The sequence below is a fragment of the Epinephelus fuscoguttatus genome, linkage group LG12, assembly GCF_011397635.1.
Source record: "Epinephelus fuscoguttatus linkage group LG12, E.fuscoguttatus.final_Chr_v1".
NCBI lineage: Eukaryota > Metazoa > Chordata > Actinopteri > Perciformes > Serranidae > Epinephelus > Epinephelus fuscoguttatus.
In genome coordinates, this window is record NC_064763.1 from 16,052,944 (window position 1) to 16,077,316 (window position 24,373).

The 24,373-nt window shown below is 41.5% G+C and overlaps 1 protein-coding gene across 1 annotated transcript in view; it reads right to left on the reverse strand.

Annotated features, from left to right (window-relative positions):
• Positions 1-24,373, reverse strand: part of doc2b (double C2-like domains, beta) — a 247,321-nt gene that overhangs the window by 52,188 nt on the left and 170,760 nt on the right. Inside the window, exon 3 of the mRNA XM_049591263.1 lies at positions 23,189-23,263. Within this exon, the coding sequence (XP_049447220.1) occupies positions 23,189-23,263 (75 nt within the window). The remainder of the gene's footprint in view (positions 1-23,188; positions 23,264-24,373) is intronic.

Genomic DNA, 24,373 nt, shown 5'->3' on the forward strand with positions numbered 1-24,373 from the left:
ATGTAATCCCTCCAGCATGTTCCGGTCCTTCTACCAGTGGGAAATGCCTCAAACGCCTCCAACAGGAGGCGCCCAGGAGGATCCTGATCAGATGCCCGGACCACCTCAACTGACCCCTTTCTACGCGAAGGAGCAGTGGCTCTACACCGAGCTCCCTCTGGATGTCCAAGCTCCTCACCCTATCTTTAAGGCTGAGCCCAGCCAACCCACAGAGGAAACTCATCTCTGCCTCTTGTATTCAAAATCTGGTCACTACCCAGAGCTCATGACCATAGGTGAGGGTTGGGACGTAGGTGGACCAGTAAATCAAAAGCTTTGCCCTCCGGCTCAACACTCTCTTGAATATGACGGTCCGGCACAGTGCCAGCATCTCTGCAGACGCTGCGCCAAACCCCCGATCCATCTCACGCTATATAAATGTAAAAACAACAATATGTCAATTGCTGTCTCAACCCAATTGCTAGAAATCCCAAAAAACTGGAATGAAAGTGCCAACAATTAACACATATCCTAAATAGAGATCATAAGATCATGAAGAAAGAAATAGTGGCAGTCACTAATAGCTAATGAAGTCGTTTGTTCAGTAAGATGACAGAGCACAGAACAAAGGATTTCTCAAAGATGTTTCATGTTGCTTTGTGCACCCTGAATCATTTTGCTGAAGGGAGTTTTTCAAATTCATGAAAAAGAGGATGAGAATTCTTGTAGTGATGTCTCTTAAAAACAAAATGCTTTTCATGGTACTATCCCCACCAAAGAAGAAAGGTCACTACAAAACACCCACACTGAAAGCCTAAAAAACAGCTGGAACCACAGTGATGACTCTAAAAACATCCAGTTGTGTTGTTTGTCTTGAACAATGATCTGCAGATTGTCATGCCATCCACCATCCCCTCCAACTCCCCATGACAAAGCCAGCTCATGTATGTCACTGTAGAAATGTTGATATTATATGTATAAAACATGCAAACATGTATGGTTTGTACAATGCCAACATTTTCCTCTGATGACTGGGCTGGCTGTGTCCACTCCCAGCTGTCCACACTCCACTTCTGTTCCTTGTGTCCAACTAAAGCGCAGGTTGGCAGATACGGTGAATGACCACTGCTTTTGGTTTTAGTTTCTGTGCAGGAATGATGATGCCAAACCTTGAAACCTCACTGTGACAACATTATGCAAGCTTTTACATTTAATTTTGGAACTTTACAGAGAGCCAAGCTTTTAGACAATACTAGATTAAACACATCCTGACTCCAGCTCTTTACTTATCTAATAGTCATGAAACTGACATTGATTCTTTGTTCACATGCTCAGAAAGAAAGTAAACTATTCATTTATTTCTTGGAAGGAAAAACAAGTAAAATTGAAAATGCAATATTGCAGAAGTTGACAAATGGAGAGACATAACAAGAAACAAAAAAAGGAGTCAATGAGGGAAAAACAAGTGGAATAAGTAAGACAGTTATTCTGATTCTGCTGTATTGATTTTGATCAATCTGACAGTGGTTTAGGAATGCAATAGTAAATCTCTTTTAAAAAGTAAAAGAAACCCATGCAACACGAAAACAACCGAAATCATCACATCACATTGGCATTTATACTAGTGTGGTGGGGTCTGTGCCACTCTGTAGTTATACCTCCACAACAGTAGTCGGCGGCTGGGTTTCTGTGAAGTGCTGTAAAGTTTAGTTGATTCAAAACACACGTACACAAATACAACAAGTACACAAATCAGCTTCACTATAACTCACAGTATTCACAGACAAAGCACTTATCTTTATCTAGACACATTTTCCCCACAAATACAACATGCTAATGTTTTTAGCACAAACCTATGGCATTTTACATTGTATAAATTAGCCTAGTGGCTAGCAGACTTTTCCTCTACTCAAATGAAGCCATGGACAACACAACGTTGAACAAAGGTAACGTTACAAAATTCGGCTCCATTACAACTCACAAGGTTCACTGACAAAACAACTGTCCCATACTAAACATGTTTTCCAAACAAATACAACATACTAACGTTATTAGCACAAGTCTATGGCATTTTACATTGTATCAATTAGCCTAGCGGATAGCGGAGATTTCCTCTGCTCATATGAAGCCAGGATAAATCACACACTTAATATGTTATTTTTATCAATTTTTTTTGCTTTATTGTCTTCACAATTTATTGTTTCTTATCTGTGAAATAAAAGTAGATTAAAGTTTTGTTTCCACTGACAGAAATGGTTTCAGCTTACAAAGATAGACAGGAGGTCTGTGTCCCTGTGTAGTTACATTTCTGGTGAGGTGCATGTGCCTATGCTGTGGGTACGGCATTGACTTGACATAGAAGTATAAATCCTGCATCAGGCTTTCCATGTAGGCACATGGAAGGGCAGAAAGATGTGCTCTCTCTGACTTAGGCTTTCTGTGTAGGCCTAGGAAAGGCAGAGAGGCCCCAGAACAGAGTCATACCACCAGATATAACACTGCAAACGGAAAAAGTTGACCCAGTGGACCCAGTGGAAACGTTTTCTTGATTAAAGTATTCCTGACTGAATTATAATTTTAGATGCATTAATGTGTTAATCACTTTAACGCTGCAGCTGGAAAAGGTGGAGCTAATTAATATACATTTTATATTGACCTATTAATTTATATACTACTGAGAAGCTTGTGAATTTCCCCCCAAGGCCATTAGTAAAGTCTTACTACATTAACATATCATAATTTACTTATTTATTTGTATTAATAATATGACTTTGCAAAGCACCTACAGCTATCGTATGTATGTAGTTGAGTAAGAAGTACAGTATTTACCTCTGAAATGTAGGCTAGTGGAGTAAAAGTTTAAAGTAGCAGAAAATGTAAATACTCAGGTACCTCAAAATTGTACTTAAGTACAGTGCTGAAGTGACTTTCCATCACTGCTCTCCAGACAGATGTTGTGTTACTGTGGTCTATATAAAGATCCTTCATGGATGTATCAGAAAAAAGCCAGTGAGTCACTTGATTATCAAGAGCTGCATCAATAAATATCAAAGCAGACATCAGACTGTTGCATAGCATTTACACTGACTCACTTTGTCAGAGTTGCATCAATTGCAATGTAGCAAGGTGATAAAACTGACTGTGACAAGCGACACGGCTTTATCAGTGTGATATTGTGCAGGGAAATCCTCTGAGCATGCCGCTGATGACAAGAAGAGGACGATATGATGATACTGTCTGTGTTGTGAGTCATGGGTGAGGACATGTGATTCTGTGGAGTTTAATCAATTAGCCGTGTGCCATTATTTGCAAGTCTGATGGCAGGGATCCACGTAATAAGGCTCTTGCTGATTGTTCCTCCCTCAATCAGTGGTTGATTTCCAAAGGAAGACACACACACACAAAAAACACACAGAATTTACAATGATGTTTTTTGGGGTGATAACCACATTTTGTATAAAATGATAGGACATCTCTGAGGCTGGCACAGAATATCATGTTTTTATTATTTTTAGCTAAATTTAATTATTAAATTTGAAACGTGTGGATTCTATTAGAAATTTCTTTCCTCAGTTCTTAACTTTTCTAAATCAAAACCTCTTCCAGGTTAAACACGGTGGCACACAAAGGAATGTTAAGGCAATGAAAGTCCGAGTAGGGCAGGTGGGAGGGGTGGTGGATGGGTCCAACAAACACTGACCCTCACCTGGGAGAGTGGCGTTTGCGTCCAGTAAGATTCTAAAGCTTAAAGGCGCTGTATGTTAGAATGTGGCCAAAACGGTTACTGCACTCAAATTCAAAATACTGCCGCGAGTCATGTCCGCCCCCCCTCCCCTACAGATTCAAGGTTGCTGGACAGTGACATGCTGGAGACTGATTTGTTTGCCCACTGGCGGCTGTCGTGGCAGGGCCATGTTGCCGTGTCCTTGATGTTTGGTTTTCCAGTTCGAGCAAGTCTGGCTTCTCTGCTGCTAACGTTGCTGCTGGGTACAGCTGAGGAGAAGCTGGTTGTTAATGTTATGTACTGGGGACACTGCTAATGCTGCTTGCCGTGCTGCTGTAGCTCAATCGTAACTGTAACTGATGCTGAGACTCTATTGACTGCGTGACTGGTAGACGGCAGTGGGTGGTGCAACAGGCCAAAACACAAATTCAAAACATAAACATGATTTGCAGACTGCAAAAAAAATTTTTAGGATGCGAATATTCTGGCTGTACTATTGTTGTCGGTGAGATCAGTATGTTATATGAACATTATTCCTTAGTCTCTGTGACATATTAGGAGGATTTTACGACTATTTGCTTTAGATTTCTTACATATAGCTCCTTTAACCCTCTTATTTTGTCCTAAACCCAACCACATGCATTTGTTGTTGAAGGCAAAAAAACATCAATTCACAGTGTTTTACTGACATAGCATGGCAGGTATAACTTGACATGGCGTCCCAGAACATCAACAACCAACACACCCAGGGTACCTTTCACGTCATATCTGGACGTGGAAAGTCCATGACCAAACGTCAATATTTGATGATATTGGAGTGAGAATGTGTTGTAATGGAGGCTCTGTTGACCCCAATGTGTGTTGCAGTTACTGAACATGATTGCTGGGGTGAATATAAAAACAATTTTCCTGTGTAGATGCATTACAAAAAGTCATGCAGAACAGTAGGGCTGGATGTCTGTAGTACTTGATACCTTTAAGGTATCGACTGAAATAACCCAGTATCAAGTAGTAACAAAACACCTTCAGTCAAACATTACCTGCACTGGATCCTTTTTGTGCCAGGGGTCTGATCCTGGACCGTCCTGACTCCAGACTGGACCAGCAAACTTTCTGTTCTCTGCCATCTCTGGAGCTGCTCTGCTCCTGTCAAATGGTTGTTTTAAGTCTTAAGTTTTAAGCCTGGTTAGCATGAGCTAACACAGCTGCAGCAGCTAACATCCAACAATGAGCCATTCAAATGTCCCAACAAACTTACACTGATATATAAATGACTCAACTCTTTTGTTAAAACTTATAATAACTGTTAGGTATACTATCGGTCAGCCCTGTCACTGTGTGCGCAGCTGGTTGGACTCTCACAGCTGTCCCCTGGGTGGAGCTCACACTCCTGCAGCAGCAGCCACAACCCGTCGCCCCCTTGTCAACCAAAGTGTTTTTTCCCCCAGCTGAAAATGCCAGGGACTCCTCAGGGAACGCCCAGCTGGGTGTCTCTGACAGCACTGTGTTCACATGTCAACATGTTGGTGCAAGGCAAAGTAACTGTATGGTCGAGCCATACACCAGGTTTTGACCTAGTCTTGTTTACAGGATATCCAGCCCTAGACCAGTGGTTCCTAACTGGTCCAGCCATGGGGTCCAGATTCATCCTTAGTCATTACTTCAAGGTCCATGCAGTTTGATATATTCATTGTCATTCTTGCATTTATCCATGTTGTTGAGCTAGTTTCCTAGTTCACTTTAAAATAAAAGCTCTGTGCCACAAATTCACTGTACTTCAAAATAAAGTTTGTTTTTCACAAGCTTGACATATTTGTGAGCAGAGTTGGGTATAATGCGTTACAAAGTAAGTCGTTAGAGTACTTTGATTACTTTTTGCAGTAACGAGTAACCTAATGGGTTAGTTTGGTGTTTGAGTAATCAAATACTTAAGTACATTTTCAAACAAGCCGTCAGTTAGTTACTTACGTTACTTTTAGAACGCTGGTCCTTCAGCTCCGAAACAGCAACGGCTGTCATTTGTTTCTAATAACGGAGATAACGTTAAACCTATCAGTCTGAAAGAAGCCACGGAGCTTGTGGCTCGCTATGTGGTCGGAGAAATGCTGCCGTTGTCTACAGTGGAGTCTAAATAGGTGGAGGAGGACTCACTGACAGACATATTTCAGACTCAGGACTTGCATTATGCCTGGTACACGCTACAAGCTGGCACTCACCAATTATCCCCGGTCATCTTTCACGGCATGTGTGGTGTCATCGGGTTATTCTTGTCCTATTTTTATTTTACTATTATTTGAGTCACTGTGTCTGTTCATGTGCCAGCCGACATGTTGTTGTAGTCACCTAAAAGCGTCAGCAGATGGCACGAGCTACATTTGAAGTGCCACACGTAAACTATCAAGCTACTGTATCTTCCACAGGAAGTTCTGACAAATGTTTCAGAATAAAAGCCTGTTTAGAAAATGGAGGGATTCTCTAGCTGAGTTTATAAGGGGCTTTTAATTTGAAACAAGTGTTGAGTTTGAAATGACGGTGCGATATGTTAACTTTACAAAGACAACGGAGTGGATAAAAAGTAAATATATAAACACACAGAGGGATTAATAAATAACGGACCGTCTATAATGTAGTTTGTTTCAAATGAAGCTGGGAGCCTCTGCAGTTGTGGTGAGTAAAAGCCCCGCCGCTATTTGTTAATGTTATTACTTTATGTCCGACCGTGAGGATGTACCATTGTTTGCTAGCTTGATGCTAATGACAGTAACGTTAACTCAGCAGGTTGACAAAGTGCCTCTGCTGTTTCACACCATCATTTCCCCCATTTACTCTGTGTGGTAACATACCTAGAGGAAATATTAAAAACGCTGGGGTGTTGTTGTCATACAGTTGTCTACGGCAGCAGATCGTTGCGTGTTTCTACTGGTCAAAGTGACGGCTGTGATGGGAGAATTGGATCTCAGTGAAGGGCAAGTGGTCCATAACTTTAATTTTGGAGACAAAAAAATGTAGGCTTAGTGCCCTGTGGTCCATTGCCCAATAGGAAATGTAGAATACTCAAAATTACTGCTTGAGTTACTTTTCTTAGGGAATAACGTTGGAAGTACTTTTAAAGTAACTGAGTTACTTTACTCAGGGAGTAACGCAGTAAAGTAACTGGTTACTTTTTTAAAAAGTAACGTAGTAATGTACTGTAATTACTTTTAAAGTAACCCTCACCCAACTCTGTTTGTGAGTCACCTCCACTCAGAATGGACCTGCGACCCACTTTTGGACCGTGACCCACCATTTGGGAACCACTGCCCTAGAGAAAACACGTAACATAAAGATGCTGTTTGTAATGTAATGTCTGATTAAAAGCCAGTATGTGATATTGTCACTGTCCATTCAGCGTCTTCATCAATGACTAACGCAGTGTTCCTGTCCACTATGAAGGTCAAGGTGTTCTGACTGTATGGGGAAACGCCCTGTTTGGTATTTCCTAAGTGGATTGTTGGCAGGATGGCAAGAGACAGAAGTGATCAATTGAATTACAATGTAATGAGCAAGGATATCAATAAATCACAAGCTGTTTGACCGGAAGTTATGACTCAACAAGTATTCAGTTACAGTGTTATGAAGTGAACGAAGCCTTGAATGGTTCGGATCCTTGAAATGACATAATGTCAGCGTGAACAGGCTGCTACTGGTTTTAAATGGGGCGATGAAAACAGTGAATTAAATGGATAACGAGTGAACCTGCAGTTGAGACTGAGTTCTCTCTTCGACACATGCGATCAGCATTAAAGGGGAAATAATTCAACACCACCACCTGCTCACAGATGGAGGGCAGGGCTACAAATGAGCAACCATCACAAGTCATTTCAGCACGCTGAGGCCAGAGCGCCTTTGCTCTCAAGCCAATTATTGCAGTATTTTTGCATGGACCTTTGGATCTCTGCTCCGACTAGTTTAAAAGGCCCCCCATACCTGCAAGAGGTGGGAGAGAGGTAGCGTGACTGAAACACATACAATCACAGAGCTGCAGGCACACACGCCGCAGCGTCAGACAGTTCAGTGACCCAGTTGTAATCACAACAGGTCCTTCTTTAAAAACTTTAACTCAACCAGCTGAAAGTTGAGCAGTCAAAGCTGTGTTTGACTCCCACTAATATTATCTGTGTTATTTGTTCACAGACAAGTCGAGCATGAAATTGTCATTTTTTACAATCTGCCGTGAAATGTGATGAAAAACTGAACCTCAAACAAAACAGACAGTCAGTAGCTACATCATCTGGGTCGTTTTCTGTGTTCTTTACAAACACACAGGACATTAGGGGCTATTCATTATTTATGGGAGGTGGAAGAGCCACTTAAAGCAACTCTTACCTTTCTTGCATTTCACACAACACTTAGAAAAAATCTGAACATCCACAACTCCTGCCTCCCTCCAAAGCCCCATCCCCCTCCTCCTGCAACTCCACCTCCCTCCAAAGGCCTTCTCCCCCCTCCTCCATTATGTCTATGATAGACTTAGGCATTGGTAAGGTAATGTTAGATACACGAAAGTGGAGCGCGAGTGTAATGTTACAACCAAGACAGTCAAACGCAACCCTAGAGTTTTAAAACTCAACCGGAGTCAGTGATGACTGATGAGTTTTAGAATAAGGTTACAGTACTAACGTTAGATAGTACTGGTGACTGGCAACAAACAAGGCAGATAATACTGAGGCTCAGGCAACGTTAGGCGTTACAGTAGGTTAACCGTTAGCAACTGGATGCTGTGTTGTCATATATAACGTTATAGTCTATGTTACATTAGAGACAAACTAAAACTACCTGTCCAGCAGAAACTCTGCGACCATCTCGTCCCTTTTCAGCTCAGGATGAAGCTGCATCAGTCTTCGCCATCGCTCGAAAGCAGAGCTGATGTTGACCCGAGTTTTGTCTCTTGCAGCATCAAGTTTTCTCTTAGTGTTAGCGGGGGAGAGAGATGTTACGCGAGCGGTTACATCAGTCGGAGGCCTCCACGTGGCAAAGACAGACACGACGCTCGGCCAATAATTGCATTCGGTCCGAATGCAATTATTGGTCGGAGTATTCTTAGAACCATATGAGAATGGTATAATTATGAGTTTTTATCACTGGTGGAATTCACTTACATTTTAGTGTGCCATCAGTTTATTAATAACATTTTAACCTAAACAAAGAAAAGTGTAAAATTTCCAGAAAGGTCAGTGTTGCTTTAAGCACACATTTATATTTCGTAAAAATGTCAGCGTTGATAGGACATATTATAGGTTCAGATGATGTTTAAGTTTACACAGCAGTAAAGAGCATAGTAATGGTTAGGGTTTAGGACTTTTGCTGTGATAATACTGTTGGGATGGGTTCAGTCAGAGCGCATAAGCTAGTTTGAATAGGTGGGTTTTGAGATGGAATTTGAAGGACGTATGCTGTTAGACTGTCCAATGTGTGGAGGTAGGGAGGGTGCAGCTGAAAGCCCTGGTGCCCATGGTGCTGAGGCGTGAGGTGGGGATGGTCAGGAGACCAGCAGAGGAAGAGGGCAGGGAGCAGGAGGCGGTGTACTCCTGGAGATTGATTGATTTTTTATTTGTGTGTGTGTCATGCACACTTACATGTACCCATGGGTTTACAAGACACCATGGGTTTTCAAGACACCATTACAATGACGTTGCAACAAGGTCAGAGAGATAAGTAGGGGCGAGGTCGTAGAGGGCTCTGAAGGTGAGCAGAGGGTTTCGTAGTCAGTCCGGTACTGAACAGGGAGCCGGTGTAGTTGAATGAGAATGTGAGTGATGTGGACGGATGATTTGGTGAGGGGTATGATCCGGACAGCAGGGTTTTGAATGATTTAAAGCCTGTTCAGGAGTTTGGTGGGGAGGCCAGAGAGAACTGTGTTACAGTCGTCAATATGGGATGTAACAAATACACAGAGCAAGACTTCTACATGCCTGGGGTTGTTCGTCTGTTCGTGTGTTTGTTTGTTTGCCCCATTCTTGTGAATGTGATATCTCGAAGGCCTAGAGGGAATTTCTTCAAATTTGGCACAAATGTCTTTGAGTCAAAAATGACTTTGGTGGTCGAAGGTCAAGGTCACTGTGACCTCATATGTTTTTGGCCATAACTCAAGAATTCATAGGCTACTCATGACAAAATTTCACACAAATGTCTAACAGGATAAAATAATGAAGTGATGACGTTTGGTATCCAAAAGGTCAAAGGTCACTGCGACACTGTGACATTCTGTAACAACACTTTATTAGCCATTACTCAACGTCAGAATTCAGGGACAGAAGGGACTAATCTTGTGGACTGCATAGGGCTCAAAAGGGCACGTGACTTCGCAATGCATTGTGTGTAACCAGTGCCATTGTTACGGGCAAATTGTTTTGTTAACATTGCGTTGCGCCATGAGAGAGATGTGAAGCGAGAGATTTAGATGGACCAGGCAAAGGAAAAGTGTGTCGGACGGTACCGGACCCTGTTCCAAAGGCTTGGTGCCTTGACAACATCCAGAAAATAGGTGGGGTGGATCCGTATGAGCACAGAGACTGGACTCGGGATTTAAAAGCCCTGCCGCCGTTGAATGAAGCTGAGCTTGTCCTCTATCTCGTCAACGGTATAAGTTATTATACTGGCGACAAATTTAATAATGCCAAATCTTTAAGGGCTCATGGGCAAGCAAACTTCGGGTGGGTGCAGGACCTCAGAATTTTACGCCTTAAAGAGAAGACTGTTGTCATTTCAGAGGTACGTAAACTTTACAAGCCTCACTGTGTCCCACCTCCGTGTGGTGCTGCCTGTTTGCTTGCTCAGGTTTTGACTAACATATCTTGGTGTCTGCTGGACCAATTTATTTCAAACAAAAATATTTTGAAGCCTGAAATCCACTCTGCATTTATGTGGTAAATATGTATGGGCTTCTTGGTTATTTATTTCAGAATTAGGGCATTTTCACACCATAAATCTCTAACTCTCCATCGTCATACACGGCTGGGCACAACATGGAGTTCATCTTTATTTTTAACTTTCACTTCTTAACCACAGTTTAGGACAAGTTTACTCCTGTGGAGACAACTGAGAAACAAAAGAAAAAAAGTACACATCTTGATGTCACTAAAAACATTCTTTTTTTCTTTTTTCTCTTTAAAAACGGGATTAAAAGTCCTGACTGCACAGCTGTGTTAGATTTGTCCCAAGTTCTATTTCAGTTTTTGCTATCAAAATATATCGCATTACATAGCCCATCGATCTCGTTCCCGTAGCGATCGTGAGAACGATTGTGGCAGTTAATGACACAGCAAGTCTGCACCATTTTCAAATGATACAGTTACTTTTAAAATGCTAAAATAACAACAACAGAACACAAGCGTAGAGTTGCGAAATGTAAACAACTTTCCAATTGCCCGCAAAGCCCACAATGCATCACGGTTTTTCCACCTCTGCTATGTCACCCTTTTGAGCCCTATAGATCTTCTGTGCTGCTGGGGGGAGACGATATGTGTGAAGCATCTATGTTTTCACAGACATTGACGTAAAGTGTAAGTGCAATACAACTGTGAGGCAAATTAACGTAATGGAGCAATTCTGTAATTCATCCCAAAGTAATACATGAAAATACGCCATAAAGGCCAAACACGATGTAAAGCTGAGGTTATATCACCATAAAGTCACCAGTCAGTGAGGCTGACCTTGCTGTCAGGAGCATTTGACACTTGGTGGGTGTTAAATTCACACTCTGACAGACAGCTCATCACAGTGACCAGTTGCTTCCGCTGGATAGATGACATAATAACAAGACAGGCTTTACACCTTTGTTACTCGACCTTCAGTGGTGTGTTTCAAATATTAGTTTTGAGCATGAAACTGTTCATTCCTCAAATATGCAAAGACATGGACTCCATGTCTTTGTGATCTAAAAGAAGGAGCTGCTTAGTGTATGTGCATATCAGTGAGTGTGTTTGTGCATCAAGTTTTAGCACCAATTCTTAGTGTTATTCCAACTTACTCAAACAGTGCTTTTATAGTGGTTTGCTAATGTGGTCATGCTAATTACAGTATGCAGTGAACATGTTAGAGCCTTAGAGCCTTAGCAGTAATCAAGTCAAACAAATAAAGACCTGTTGTCAGCTGCTAAATGTATAACTCTGGCCTGTATTATCTGTCTATCAGCTTCATGTCACAAAATTAGGCTACAGCTATTTAAGCATTGCAATATTAGGATGAGTGTTGAAATAAACTCACTGGCCACTTTATTAGGCACACCATGCTAGTACCTGGTTGGACCCCTTTTGCCTTCAGAACTGCCTTAATTCATGGTGTCATAGATTCAACAAGGTGCTGGAAACACTCCTCAGAGAGTTTGGTCCATATTGACATGATGACATCACACAGTTGCTGCAGATCTGTCGGCTGCACATCCATGATGAGAATCTTCCGTTCCACCACATCCCAAAGGTGCTCTATTGGACTGAGATGTGGTGACTGTGGAGGCCATTGGAGTACAGTGAACTCATTGTCATGTTCAAGAAACCAGTTTCAGATGATTTGAGCTTTGTGACATGGTGCGTTATCCTGCTGGAAGTAGCCATCAGAAGATGGGTACACTGTGGTCATAAAGGGACGGACACGGTCAGCAACAATACTCAGGTAGGCTGTAGTGTTTAAACCATGCTCAGTTGGTACTAAGAAAATCTCCCCCACACCATTACACCACCAGCAGCAGCCTGAACCGTTGATACAAGGCAGGATGGATCCATGCTTCCATCTGAATGTGTTTTTTCCAATCTTCTATTGTCCAGTTTTGGTGAGCCTGTGTGAATTGTAGCCTCAGTTTCCTGTTGTTAGCTGACAGGAATGGCACCTGGTGTGGTCTTCTGCTGCTGTAGCCCATCTGCTTCAAGGTTGGACGTGTTGTTGGTTCAGAGATGGTCTTCTGCACACCTTGGTTGTAACCAGTGGTTTTTTGAGTTACTTGAGTTGACAAGGCTGGATATTTTCTCTTTTTGGGACCATCCTCTGTAAACCCTAGAGATGGTTGTGTGTGAAAATCCCAGTAGATCAGCAGTTTCTGAAATACTCAGACCAACCCATCTGGCACCAACAACCATGCCACGTTCAAAGTCACTTAAATCACCTTTTTCCCCATTCTGATGCTCAGTGTGAACTTCAGCAGGTCGTCTTCACCATGTCCACATGCCTAAATGCATTGAGCTGCTGTCACGTTAAGTGCTGATTAGCTATTTGTGTTAACGAGCAGTTGAGCAGATGTACCTAATAAAGTGGCCACTGAGTGTATAAATGACTAAGATATTTTCTGTAGCCACTGTATGCCAAATATGTCACCTGCACCAGTTAATCTCCTTGTGCTTTTGTGAAAACATTATAATTCTACAGTATCTAATCCCTGTCAGTAATCAACAGTTTAATCTGGAATAATTACAGGCATTTCAGTGGGTTTGATTGTGGTCTCAGGGAAGATGAAACTGTGATCTGGCTTTGCAGCAGAGCGTGAAACTTCACTTCTGATTAGAGCGCAGGCAGAACTTATGACCTCTTTAGCAAGCCTTAATGAGGCTCTTAGACCGAGCCTAATGATTATTTTGAGAGCAAGCTGAGAGAAATATCAGAGGGGGGAGAAGGTGACGGCTTCTTGTTTTACTGACAGGAATATGTAGAGGCCCCTCTGAAGAGTCCCACAGAGACGGGAGACAAATCCCTAGAAGCCTCATGCTCTTGGGGACTTTTATATCATTCACCAGTTAAATAATCCATGACAATTCATGTGAATAGACCATAGCAGGACACATAAAGAATGGAAAAGCCCTTACTTGAGAGCAATCATTGGAAAACGATACACCGGTCACACTATGTGGCTGACAAACGATCTCAAGTAACTGCAGTGCAGAAACCAGGCTTTCCTGAAGAGTTGAAACTTTGTGAGAGACCCTAAACATAACTGTGTGCTGTTTAGAAAGTTTAGTTTAGTTTAAGGGATTTAGTGGCATCTAGTGTTGCAGGTTGCAACCAGCTGAAACTTCTCCTGGTTAGAATTCCAACATCTCTCTGTCCTCTGGACCCTCACAGCGGATAAGGAAAAACTCCCCCCAAAAAAACCCTTTAACGGGGGGAAAAAAAACGGTAGAAGTGGTCAGTGTTCAGGAGGTTTTCACTGGGAGCCTAATTATCTGTGGAGGTCTCTTTCTTTCAAAACAAACGTACCCAGTGATTTTAAATCAGTAAAACACTGAATAAAGCTGTTTTTCTCTGCTGCTGTTTGGCATGTCAGAAAGAGGCTGCTTGCCCAGCACTTGCTAATGTGTGCTCACCTTTTTTCACTAATAACTTGGGACCTAGACATTCAGGAAGTTTCTACCAGGTGCCAAATTATCCACAGAAGTGTCTTCCTCTCCAAAACAAACAGACCAAGTGATAAAAACCGGTAAAAACACTAACTAAAGCAGGTCCATGTTACAAATCAGCGTTTCTCCTACGCTATTCAGCACGTTGCTAGCCCAGCGCCTGCTAATGCATGCTCACCTTATTTGTAATCCAGATGTTAATGAGTTTTTAACTGGGAGCAGAATCATCCACAGAGGTCTCTTTCTCTCCGAATAAAATGGACCCACTGATTTAAACTGGTTAAAACACTACATAACGCAGTTTCACATTAAAAATTTGTGATGCTGTTTGGCATGTCAGAGACGGGCTGTTATCTCTGCAACCAGCTAAAGTGTTCTCACCTTTTTTGGGATGGGAAATTGGCGACACAGATGGTGAGAAATTGTAGAAATTGTAGAATATTTTTTGGCGCACACCATTTTTTGCTTTTGTCTGTATGTACATTTTTAGTATGGCTCCTACGCACTGTTTTATAAATGCGACCCCTGGTGATTTAAACTGGTAAAAACACTGAATAAAGCAGTGTCACGTTAAAAAATCAGCAATTTTTTGATGGGCTCGTCACAGAGGGGCTGCAAACAATGGCAGCAGACGCAAAAAACAGTGTTTGGTTTGTCTGTTCTGGGCTTCTGTAGAAACATAGTGGACTTCATAGACTGGCACCCGCTCCCTATGTGGATATGAACTGCTCATTCTGAGGTACCGAAACCACAACAACTCTTATTCTTAGGTGATTAAACACTAAAGAAAACATACTTATTATATTGTATTCCACTTCTGCCCATAGAACCTCTAATTCCTACACACTGAACCTTCAAGCAAAATCTTTTAAGATTTGAAAGCTGACTTTAGCCCTGTTCTCATGGGGCGAGTTTTACCAGGGGACATCTTGTGATTTAGAAACAGGAAGCGTCTGTGTATTGTGCAACGCATTAGCAAAGGATAAGCTACGTCTGTATTAAACTGGAATTTACAGATATTATCCCCCAGATATGATGCGCACAGTCATTTATAACTCTATGCAACATAGACAGCACGGCAAGAAAGGATGTACAGTGTAAACCTCCTTTTTCTTTGCTTTTTTCAGAACTGATTCTGCCGCACATAATCACGTCATCCCTCTCATCATCTTTTGAGATCTTACTCTTCAGACCCATTTGAGCTTGCTCTTTTTGCAAATGGGTCTCTGTGCTGTGCAGTGAGATGAGCCTCCTGCAACCAAATACTGCCAAAACTTTAATTTATAATGGTCAACATAGCCTCAACAATTCTCGACCAACAAAGAGGAAAAAGTGCTGCACTGGTGTGCTCTTCAGATTTGTTTTTTTCCCAAGTTGAGAAGTCATTCTTCTGACTTTGGTGCATTCATGAGCTTTAATTTGTAATGCGGAAGCAACATGGATGCTACAGAAGATGTGTGGTTTTTTTTTTTTAAAGATTTTGTTTGGCTTTTATTTTATTTTTTAGACAGGACAGACAGGGGGTGATGGGGAGACAGAGGGGGTGACATGCAGCAAACCTGCAGCCGTTGCAACAAGGACAGTGTCTCTGTACATGGTGCGCCTGCTCAACCCACGGACCTACTAGGCACAATGTGTTGTATTTTATTGCTCAGACAACATATTAATTTACCTTTGTCTGCAGGTTTTTGCTTTCTGACGTTAACTCAGCAACTTGTGTACCAAACTTTTCGATGACTTTCTGAGTTGTTTCAAATTTAGGGGGCATTTATGCTTTATGATTATTATTGCTGGAAAGTAGATTCTCTGGAAGGCTAGTGACTGAAAATTGCGTCTCAGATTTTAGGTATAGTGACAATTTTAGGCCAAAGCAAGTGTAATTTTCAAGATCGAAAGCACAACTTGGGCTCAAATTAAAGCTTATCAATTTGGAAAGTTATCTATGTGCAAGTGAAGCAGTGATATTAAATACAACGTGATGAAAAATAATAATTTTTGTTGAGAATTTGTCAAAAGGACAGTCATTTTTTATTTTGTTTTTTGGGGATGTTGTGTGTGATATGCTGTAATAAAAGCGCAGCAAGCCCCCAAATCTTATTTTGCTACTTTCCCTTTGTGTCAGGATGTTCCTTGCCAAATGTCATACTTGTATGACAATTTATGCCATCGTACTGCCCTCATATTTGCATTTACATCATTTCACTAGAAACATGGTCCAAAAAAGGGGGTTTGGGCCCCCTGATACCAAACAGCCAGAGTTAGGGGTGCTCGTTATAAACTTTTGATGGCCCATGGTATAAAAAGGCTTACAGGAAATAATAATGAAAAAAGGTAGTAGAAACATCATGAGGGCTGGACCTGGCTCCCGGTCTATGAATTTTGCCAGTCAGGGACACATGTGTTTGACTATTCCAACACCACATGAATACAGAAAAAGGCACAGAGAAAACAAAAAACCTTGCCCAAAAAAAAGTCCCCAAAAACAAACAACGCAATGAATAATATTGTCACATGACCTCTTTGTTGAAATAAGGTAGCAAAGTTGCATTGGAATTCTTACTTCGCAAAATATAGACATTGCAGATCCACATGGGATTAAAATCTGAGACGACCTCCGCAATTACTGTAAATTACGAGAGGTTCCCACTAATACTAGTTCTGAGTGAGTCCGGCTTTTGATGCCATTCATCCACATCCATTCACAGCAGACATAAAGCACCACTTTATGAGATAGAGAGCTAGTGGGAGCAGCAGATGGCGAGGGGGCAGGCCAAACAGTGTGCATCTTGACCTCTTTCAGCTTTAAAGACATGATGAATGATGATAGAAATAAAGCCTATAATTAATGAGAGAAGTGGTCACCTAGGTTACCAAAACACCTTGTTACAGATAATTGTCAATACACCCAGCATGATGTTTTAACCATCATGACGTCCTGCTTGGGGTATCATAATCTGACTTTAAATCCTTGTCTCACACAAGCAAAGAGCAGATACACAGCGGCACGTCCCGGCCTTATATCTACACTGTATCTGCTTCTGCTCACCTACGTTAGCTGGCCCGAGTGGCTTGATGGGCCCTGCTCAGTGATTCAGCTCCAGCTACACCGGTCTTAAAAATAGCCACTAATTAATAACCTTTTTAGTACGAGAAGATATTTCACGCATGGATCATGTGTCTTGACCTGTCTTATCAAAGACATGTACGTGGTTTTAATATGAAGTTGTGTGTGAGTGTAAGAGTACAGGCACGTCTTCAGTGTGCAGGGCGTTGAGTTCAGCTCATTCACAGTGAGAAGGCTCTACAGAACCAATGACCTCTTTACCAGCACGTGCACATCCAACACAGCGCTCTGCACCAGTCACTTCTGTCTGTAACATCACCAGCTATGTTTTCATTAGGTTATAACCACGTGAAAATAAGAATCACTGATGCATTTCTAAATCTTCGTGAAAACTGCGTAAGTGGGTTTTAAGAAGAAATTTTCTCTTAAGAGCGGTCTGTGAATGAGACTAGCGACATCTGACTCAATATTCTTAAACAATAGGTGAATCATGGATAAAAAAAATTGCATTAAAACCCACACTTAACTTTGTGAATAACATTTAACATTTAAACAAAACTTCCATTGAGGAAAACTAAAGCCATGACTCACTGCTGATGTAATTATGTGTCATTCACTTTCTTTGGTTTACAGTATTCTTAGCCTCAAACCACAGCAACTGAGTACATGCACATGGTATTTTTAACTCATTCTTTCTTCCTCCATGTATGTCTCTGCAGAGTGGAGAACACACAAACATTTCCTGAAGCCAGGCAGTCATATCCAGGGCTTTTAAGGTTGTTTTTTGCTGTGTAAACTGTAGTCTTTAAATACACTTTGCTGTAAGAAGTCATTTGAATCATCCTCAGGGTGCGATGAATATACACAGCAATCTGGTCACTGGTTGTTGAGAAATCCCTGAACTAAATCTGTTGGACAGATATTATCACAGATGATATCTACAGTCGGCGGATTTCTCCTGTAACTCCAGTGATTAAAGGGGTGGAGCTGTCCAATTGCAGACCAGCAGCAGGCAGACTGTTGATTTGTTTTATGGTCCTTTTCCATGTGTTGCGTGACAATTGTTACGCTACTGTCTCATTGCCGTTGTCAGGCCCGGGGCTTTCTCACTATCTGAATGGCTAATTTCACATTCTCATGCTAATAATCACAACTCTATCTGTGCATTCTCACTAATTAGTCCATTTTTTTTAATTTCAAGAAAGCAAGTTATGTCACAACAAAGCACAAAGCTCAGTGTCTGCACACACCCAGTAGTCAGTAATTTATTCCAGTCACATATTAAGAGATTGAAAATGTTATTGACCCTCGTTTTTTGTACCAACACTGCACAATAAAAGTCATAACACATTGTCTGGCTGAGCATACAAAGTGGTACTGCTGACAACACAGGGTGGCAAAAGCATGCCTGACATTACGACTGTTTCCATCTGTCTTCAGAGAGCCAACAGATGCATTTGGATTACTTTGAGTTCAGAGTTCAGAGATCCAGAATAACCTCAGCCTTGTACAGAATTTAATAATGTATCTGCCATTTATATTCATATGGCAGTGGGAAGTCAGTTTGTCAGAGCTGCTGTATCTGTTGATCTGCAAATCTGAGTTTGAAATCATCAGGATTGCAATAATAATAGCAGCTCTGCAGAGTTTCTCAGCCGTATCATGAAATCTGCTGTACGCTGCTGCGACAGAAATCATTTTTCCCTATGACAAGCTCCAAGTATTATTCACAACATTTCTAAATGGTTTGTTGCTGTGGTGTTTATTCCTTATCATACAGGCCAAGTCTCTCAAAACTTTACTGGGCTTATTAAACTTTCAGCCAATGTACTTTCACTTTGGTCCCAAGTCAAATATTGGAACAACTATTAGATGGATTGCAGAGAAACTTGGTGCAGACATTGTTGCAGTACTCAGAGGATGAATCCTCATGATTTTGTTCTTACCTTCTCATGTAAAGATTTAAAATTTGTCTTGACTTGTCCAACATTTAAGTTCATGACAGGACACATCTAAAACTAATGATTGCATTACTTGCACGTTTATCAGCTAATATGGCACTATAGTACCACACTGGGTTTACTCAAAGGTACAACAGACTAGCCTTCACCTGACCACATCCAGCTGGGTTGTTTGGGTGTGGTTAGAAGTTTAAGAGACTTGAACCTCAGACTCCCATCCTCGTCACCAATTGTGTTGTGGAATAAACTTGCAAGAAGGCCAAAGAATTGATACAGCACAACAAGTTATAGGGTCTGACAAACAAGCAGCGTCAGTGTGACAATCCTACAAGCCTTCCTATACACATATTCAGAGGGGCTTCCCGTCACTTAAGCTGCTACTTCCTGTTATTTGTTAATGTGGTCGGTGCCACATTGCGGTGTGCTGGGCTTTAAAGCCAATTTTTGTAGTCGAACTGCAGTTTCCGGGGTCCATCAGGTAATGTCCTGTGGCCCTAAAAGACTTTTTCCCATAGACAGTGGATACATTTTTTTTGAGTGTCACGCCCCCCCGAAATCACTCTTTTACTTTCAAGAACTGATTCATTCAGTCCAATATTATTTCAGAAGTCTAGAAGAGTGGCACAGTTAAATCATTTAATCCCTATTCAAGTTTGCGGCACGCTAAACCAGAAGTTGTTTGGCCAGCAAAAGTTAGACAGTTGGCTGTACTCCGGTGTGTCTCTAGTGTGTCTGCTCTATGGGCCGCACAGTGCAGCAGTAGTGCAATCATCTCTGGGTCATCTGGGTAATTTTGTATGCAGCAGTTGAACCATTTTGGCTTCAAGTGCCACTAAGCAACTCTCATAAAAATGAACGGGACTCTGCATTCAACATTGCATCCAGTTCTCTTGATACATCCATGGTGTCTGCCACTTACAGCAAAGCACCTTGACTGAACGTCATCTAACGTTTGTATTTGAACAAAAATATCCATGCTTTTCATCAATGTTTGTGCCCATTTTAACATCATGTTTCACAGTCCCATTGCATCTCCATGTGCACCGCAGACAGCTAGCATAGTTTCAGCGAACTGAGCTAAATAACACAGTTCCACAGCTAGAAACAAAAACTTATTGGTTGATGCTTCACTCTGTCATTGAGCGCTGAAAAAAAGTTTGAGGCTTACTTTTATTTGTAGTGCTTCATGCCACAGCGATAAGTGTCAGGCATCAGTTTGTTGCCTCGTGTCACCCTCTTTCATTAAAATTGATGTGTAGCCTGTTGCTGTGTTACTCTAGTGTAAGCACAACATTACTCTTATGGGCTAACTTTCATATTTTAGCCTGTAAGTCAACAACAGTAATTTTGCCTCGTTAACAGCACAGATCAAAGTGCCGTTTGTAAGACTGCCTTACTAAACCCAAACAACATATGCAGCACAGGCACCGTCTTCCCCAGGTAACAACATGGCCTTTCCTCTGGTGTCAGCCTGAGACAAATCATCTTCGTTTTCACTCCACTGGTAGTTACAATCTGAGAAGAATGATTTTTTTTGTACTATATATTTCATACATTCAACAATTATATTTTGTGGTGTGTAGTAAGGATTACAACCCTAATGCAAAAAACAAGACAGGACCAAAGCATACAGTTACATGGTTATTCATTCTTCTTTTACATATCTGTCAGGCACCACTACATAATGGTTGTCTAAAGTCAAAGCTGAAGCGGGGACTAAACAATTACAAAGTTCAGATCATACGAACAAATGAGATGAGTTTGAATCAGAGGAAAGGGAGATGTGGGTGAGGTAGATGGATAATCACACAGCTTTAGCTTTCAATAAGCTGCTTTTGTGGAGTGTACTCATTCACAGGATCTATATTAGATTTGAGGACTTTAATGAAAGGATTAAATCAACTTCAAGGCCTCCTGTCAGTCGCAAGCAAATTAAAGAATTCACTATCTCGTATAGAAGAACCGGTGAGTCATTTTGCACGTTGAAAATACATTTCCATCTTATACGTAACACGCTTTTTGTGGTGGAAAAGCAGTGGTTGGGGGCTGACATGTGGAGACCCGTGAGATCTCTGAATGGCTCGTACACAACAGATCATGAGTTACGTCTCTTCAACCGCATCCACTTGCGACATTAAGCAGACCGAAGCTTGGCTCACAGCGTGAGGATAAGAGACACGGCCTTCACAACTGAAGCACATCATTAGTCAGCGGGTACATTAGGTCAGCCAGTTGATGTTGTTTACATTGACAAAGCCTTGCACTGACATAACCTCGCTGTGATGCTCCCCGAATCATAAAACAGATGATTAGTCCTCTCCTCATGTGGGTTTATTTACAGCCCTGAGGAAACCACAAGAAGGGCTTAGTACAAAAATATACAGTAAGCACTCCTGAAAACTCAGACATCAAGGAACTGTGTTGACCCAACAAGGTTCTTTTAGAGGTTCTGTACGTAACTTTCAGAAAAACCTTGTTATTAGCAACCCCTCACCCACGAGCAAGCATCTGAGAATCGGCCACAACAGTGACAAACGAGAGAAATAAGTTACAATCATATTTAGTATAATATTAAGTATCTGCTATGTTCCGATATTTCATTTTGATCATTGGCTCCATTACACTAAACAGCTTGCCTTTTGCAAATTACTTACAAAGCAACCACTTACAGGTCCATGTAGAGTTAGCAGCTAGATGGCTAGCCTTAGCTCAGGTTACAGTTAGCTTTTTTGCTGTCCCTGCGTTGTTCTTTGCTAATAGAAAGCACATTGTACCGTTACATCATTTATTGTTAGCTAATATAATTAGTCATAATACACAAGTTAGTATTATGGATCATGTTGGCTGGGGAAATAATTTTGTAAGCTAGCCTACTGAGGTATCCACTCAGATAGTGATTTTTCTAGTGGTGACATTAGCAAGCAAGCTAGCTAAGTTTGCCAGCTAGCTTTAACTTAGCTAAGCTTTACGGATGTGGCATGGGTTGGTTCATAATATTAGCTGAAAATGTAATTTGCAAACGGTAAGCTGGCTAAGTTACCAGCCAGATCAGCCCTGGAGTCTATGACTTCAATGACATCAATGATACAGTTTTTTGCTATGTTGGCTAGTTAGCAATTTGTCCACCTTAGCAAGCAAGCTAATGTTAGCTAACATTAGTCTTTTAAAACCACAATATCACAATATATTTGCCTTGTCAGTGTTTCCTATAACGTTAAGATTTCTTTTCAGGACGGAGGGGTGCTGAAATCATGGTATGGGGCACTTAGTTGATGGATTTACTGATTGTTGGAGAAAAACTGAGACAAGAGTTAGCAAGCTAGCATAGATGATGTATTTTGGACCAGTAGTTTTTGGGAAAAGTGGGCAAAAGTAATGCCTCCTTGGATTCATAACGGTGTTCCATACAGGTGATTAACAGTGCTCCATACAGAGTGCATACATGATATCTACGGAGAAAATGTCACAAAATGCATGAAATAGTATCTGACTATTTGTTTTCTAAGCATAATTAATTATGTGTAAAGCCTGTGAAATACTCTCATGGTTGCTTGCAGGATAACGTGCAATACAACGTCTGCTTTGAAAGACTGGCAGGTGGTATATTTGTGATAACTTGTGATAACATAATAATCATTTCATTTAAACTACAGTACTGTGAGAAGCCTAAATTAAGCCAAAATGGATGCTGTTGCTACTCTAGTCATCTCCCATCTCAAACTTGACGGGAGTATCCCCTCCATCCATTCTCAAGCGCTGCGGGCGCACCTGGCAAACTTTAAAACTAAAATTTCACAGGGCCAAACGGTCTGCTGCTTGGTCAGAAATAAGGCGAGCGAACTAACGATGAAGCACATATACATTTTATTCATGGCCCGTAGATATTTATCCAGCTATCTGCAAAAAAAGGTCATCTGTATGAAACATTATTAGTGTAGGTAACTCTATTAGTTACAGCCTACATCCAAGGAACAAGGCAACATAACTAGATCTTCATCGGGAAAAGCAAAACCACCACTAAAGTACAAAAGAGAAAACAGACATGTAGCTACTCATTAGAGTAAAAAAAGAAATCCAGCAGAGAGGAATTATGACTCACCTTGCTGGCTCCGGGCAGTAGGTGCAACTTGACATAGGGGTCGGAAAGCCCATTGTGGTCCATCGGCTTAAGCCCCTGTGAATGAAACACAGGAAGAACAGCTCAAGTTGCTTGTGTCATTTTGCTTCTTTGCATCAAAATAGGATTTTTCAAAGTTTGGGTGGTAGCCTTAGATGACCATGTGAACACAGTCTGCCTCTCTCATTACTTCAACCACCTTCTGAGGGAGGTTGGCGTTGTTATATTTGCACATATTCAAAAACCTGTTGATATCCAAGTCTTTCATACTGTTCAGAAGTAGGTGTGTTTCTCTTTCTGAGCAGAAATGTGGGTTTTTCTTTTGGGCGCGCATCTCTATCCAAGCCTCGCAAACTGTTGTTGTAGTCACTGTGGACGAGCCAATACTGGCAAGAAAACTGACATCATTCATTTATTCATTTTCCATAACCGCTTATCCTGTTAGGGGTCGCAGGTGTGCTGGAGTCTATCCTGAGTGACTTTTGCAGGGCTGACACATAGAGACAAACAACCATTCACACTTACATTCACATCTATGGCCAAATTAGAGTTACCAATTACCCTATCCTACATGTCTTTGGACTGTAGGAGGAAGCTGGAGCACCTGGAGTAAACCCATGCTGACATGGGGAGAACATGCAAACCCCACACAGAACCCAGATAGCACACATACATCTGGCCGACATCGGCCTGAGGACAACGACAATCGGCCCTGAATTTATAACGTCTGACAAGTGTCGGCTGCATGGGCGGATATCTTTAAATTTAATACTCTTTTGTCCCAGTTCATCAAACATCTCTGTTACGTCGGCTTTGGGTCAGCCCAGTGCCGTTGAATGTCTGCCCACATACGGAAGTCGCCACTGAAGGCAGAATTTTATCTCCGCGGTGTTTGTTTGGAACTGAGCTCACAGGACGCAGCATCTCATCGCAGTTGGTTTCAGGTAAGCTAACTGGAATAAATTGGCAGAAAATAGCTATGTTATTTATTCTGTGACCATTAAAAGAGGTTCCTGGTGAGTGGCGAGGCACGACTGGGTGTATATAGCACATGTCCCCACCAGCTAACATTATCTTTCGTTAGCTGATAGCTAGTTTAGCGGTTTAGCTCATGTTAGCTAACATGCTACAACTGTGGTGTTTTTATTTTATTTTCCCTAGTTGATG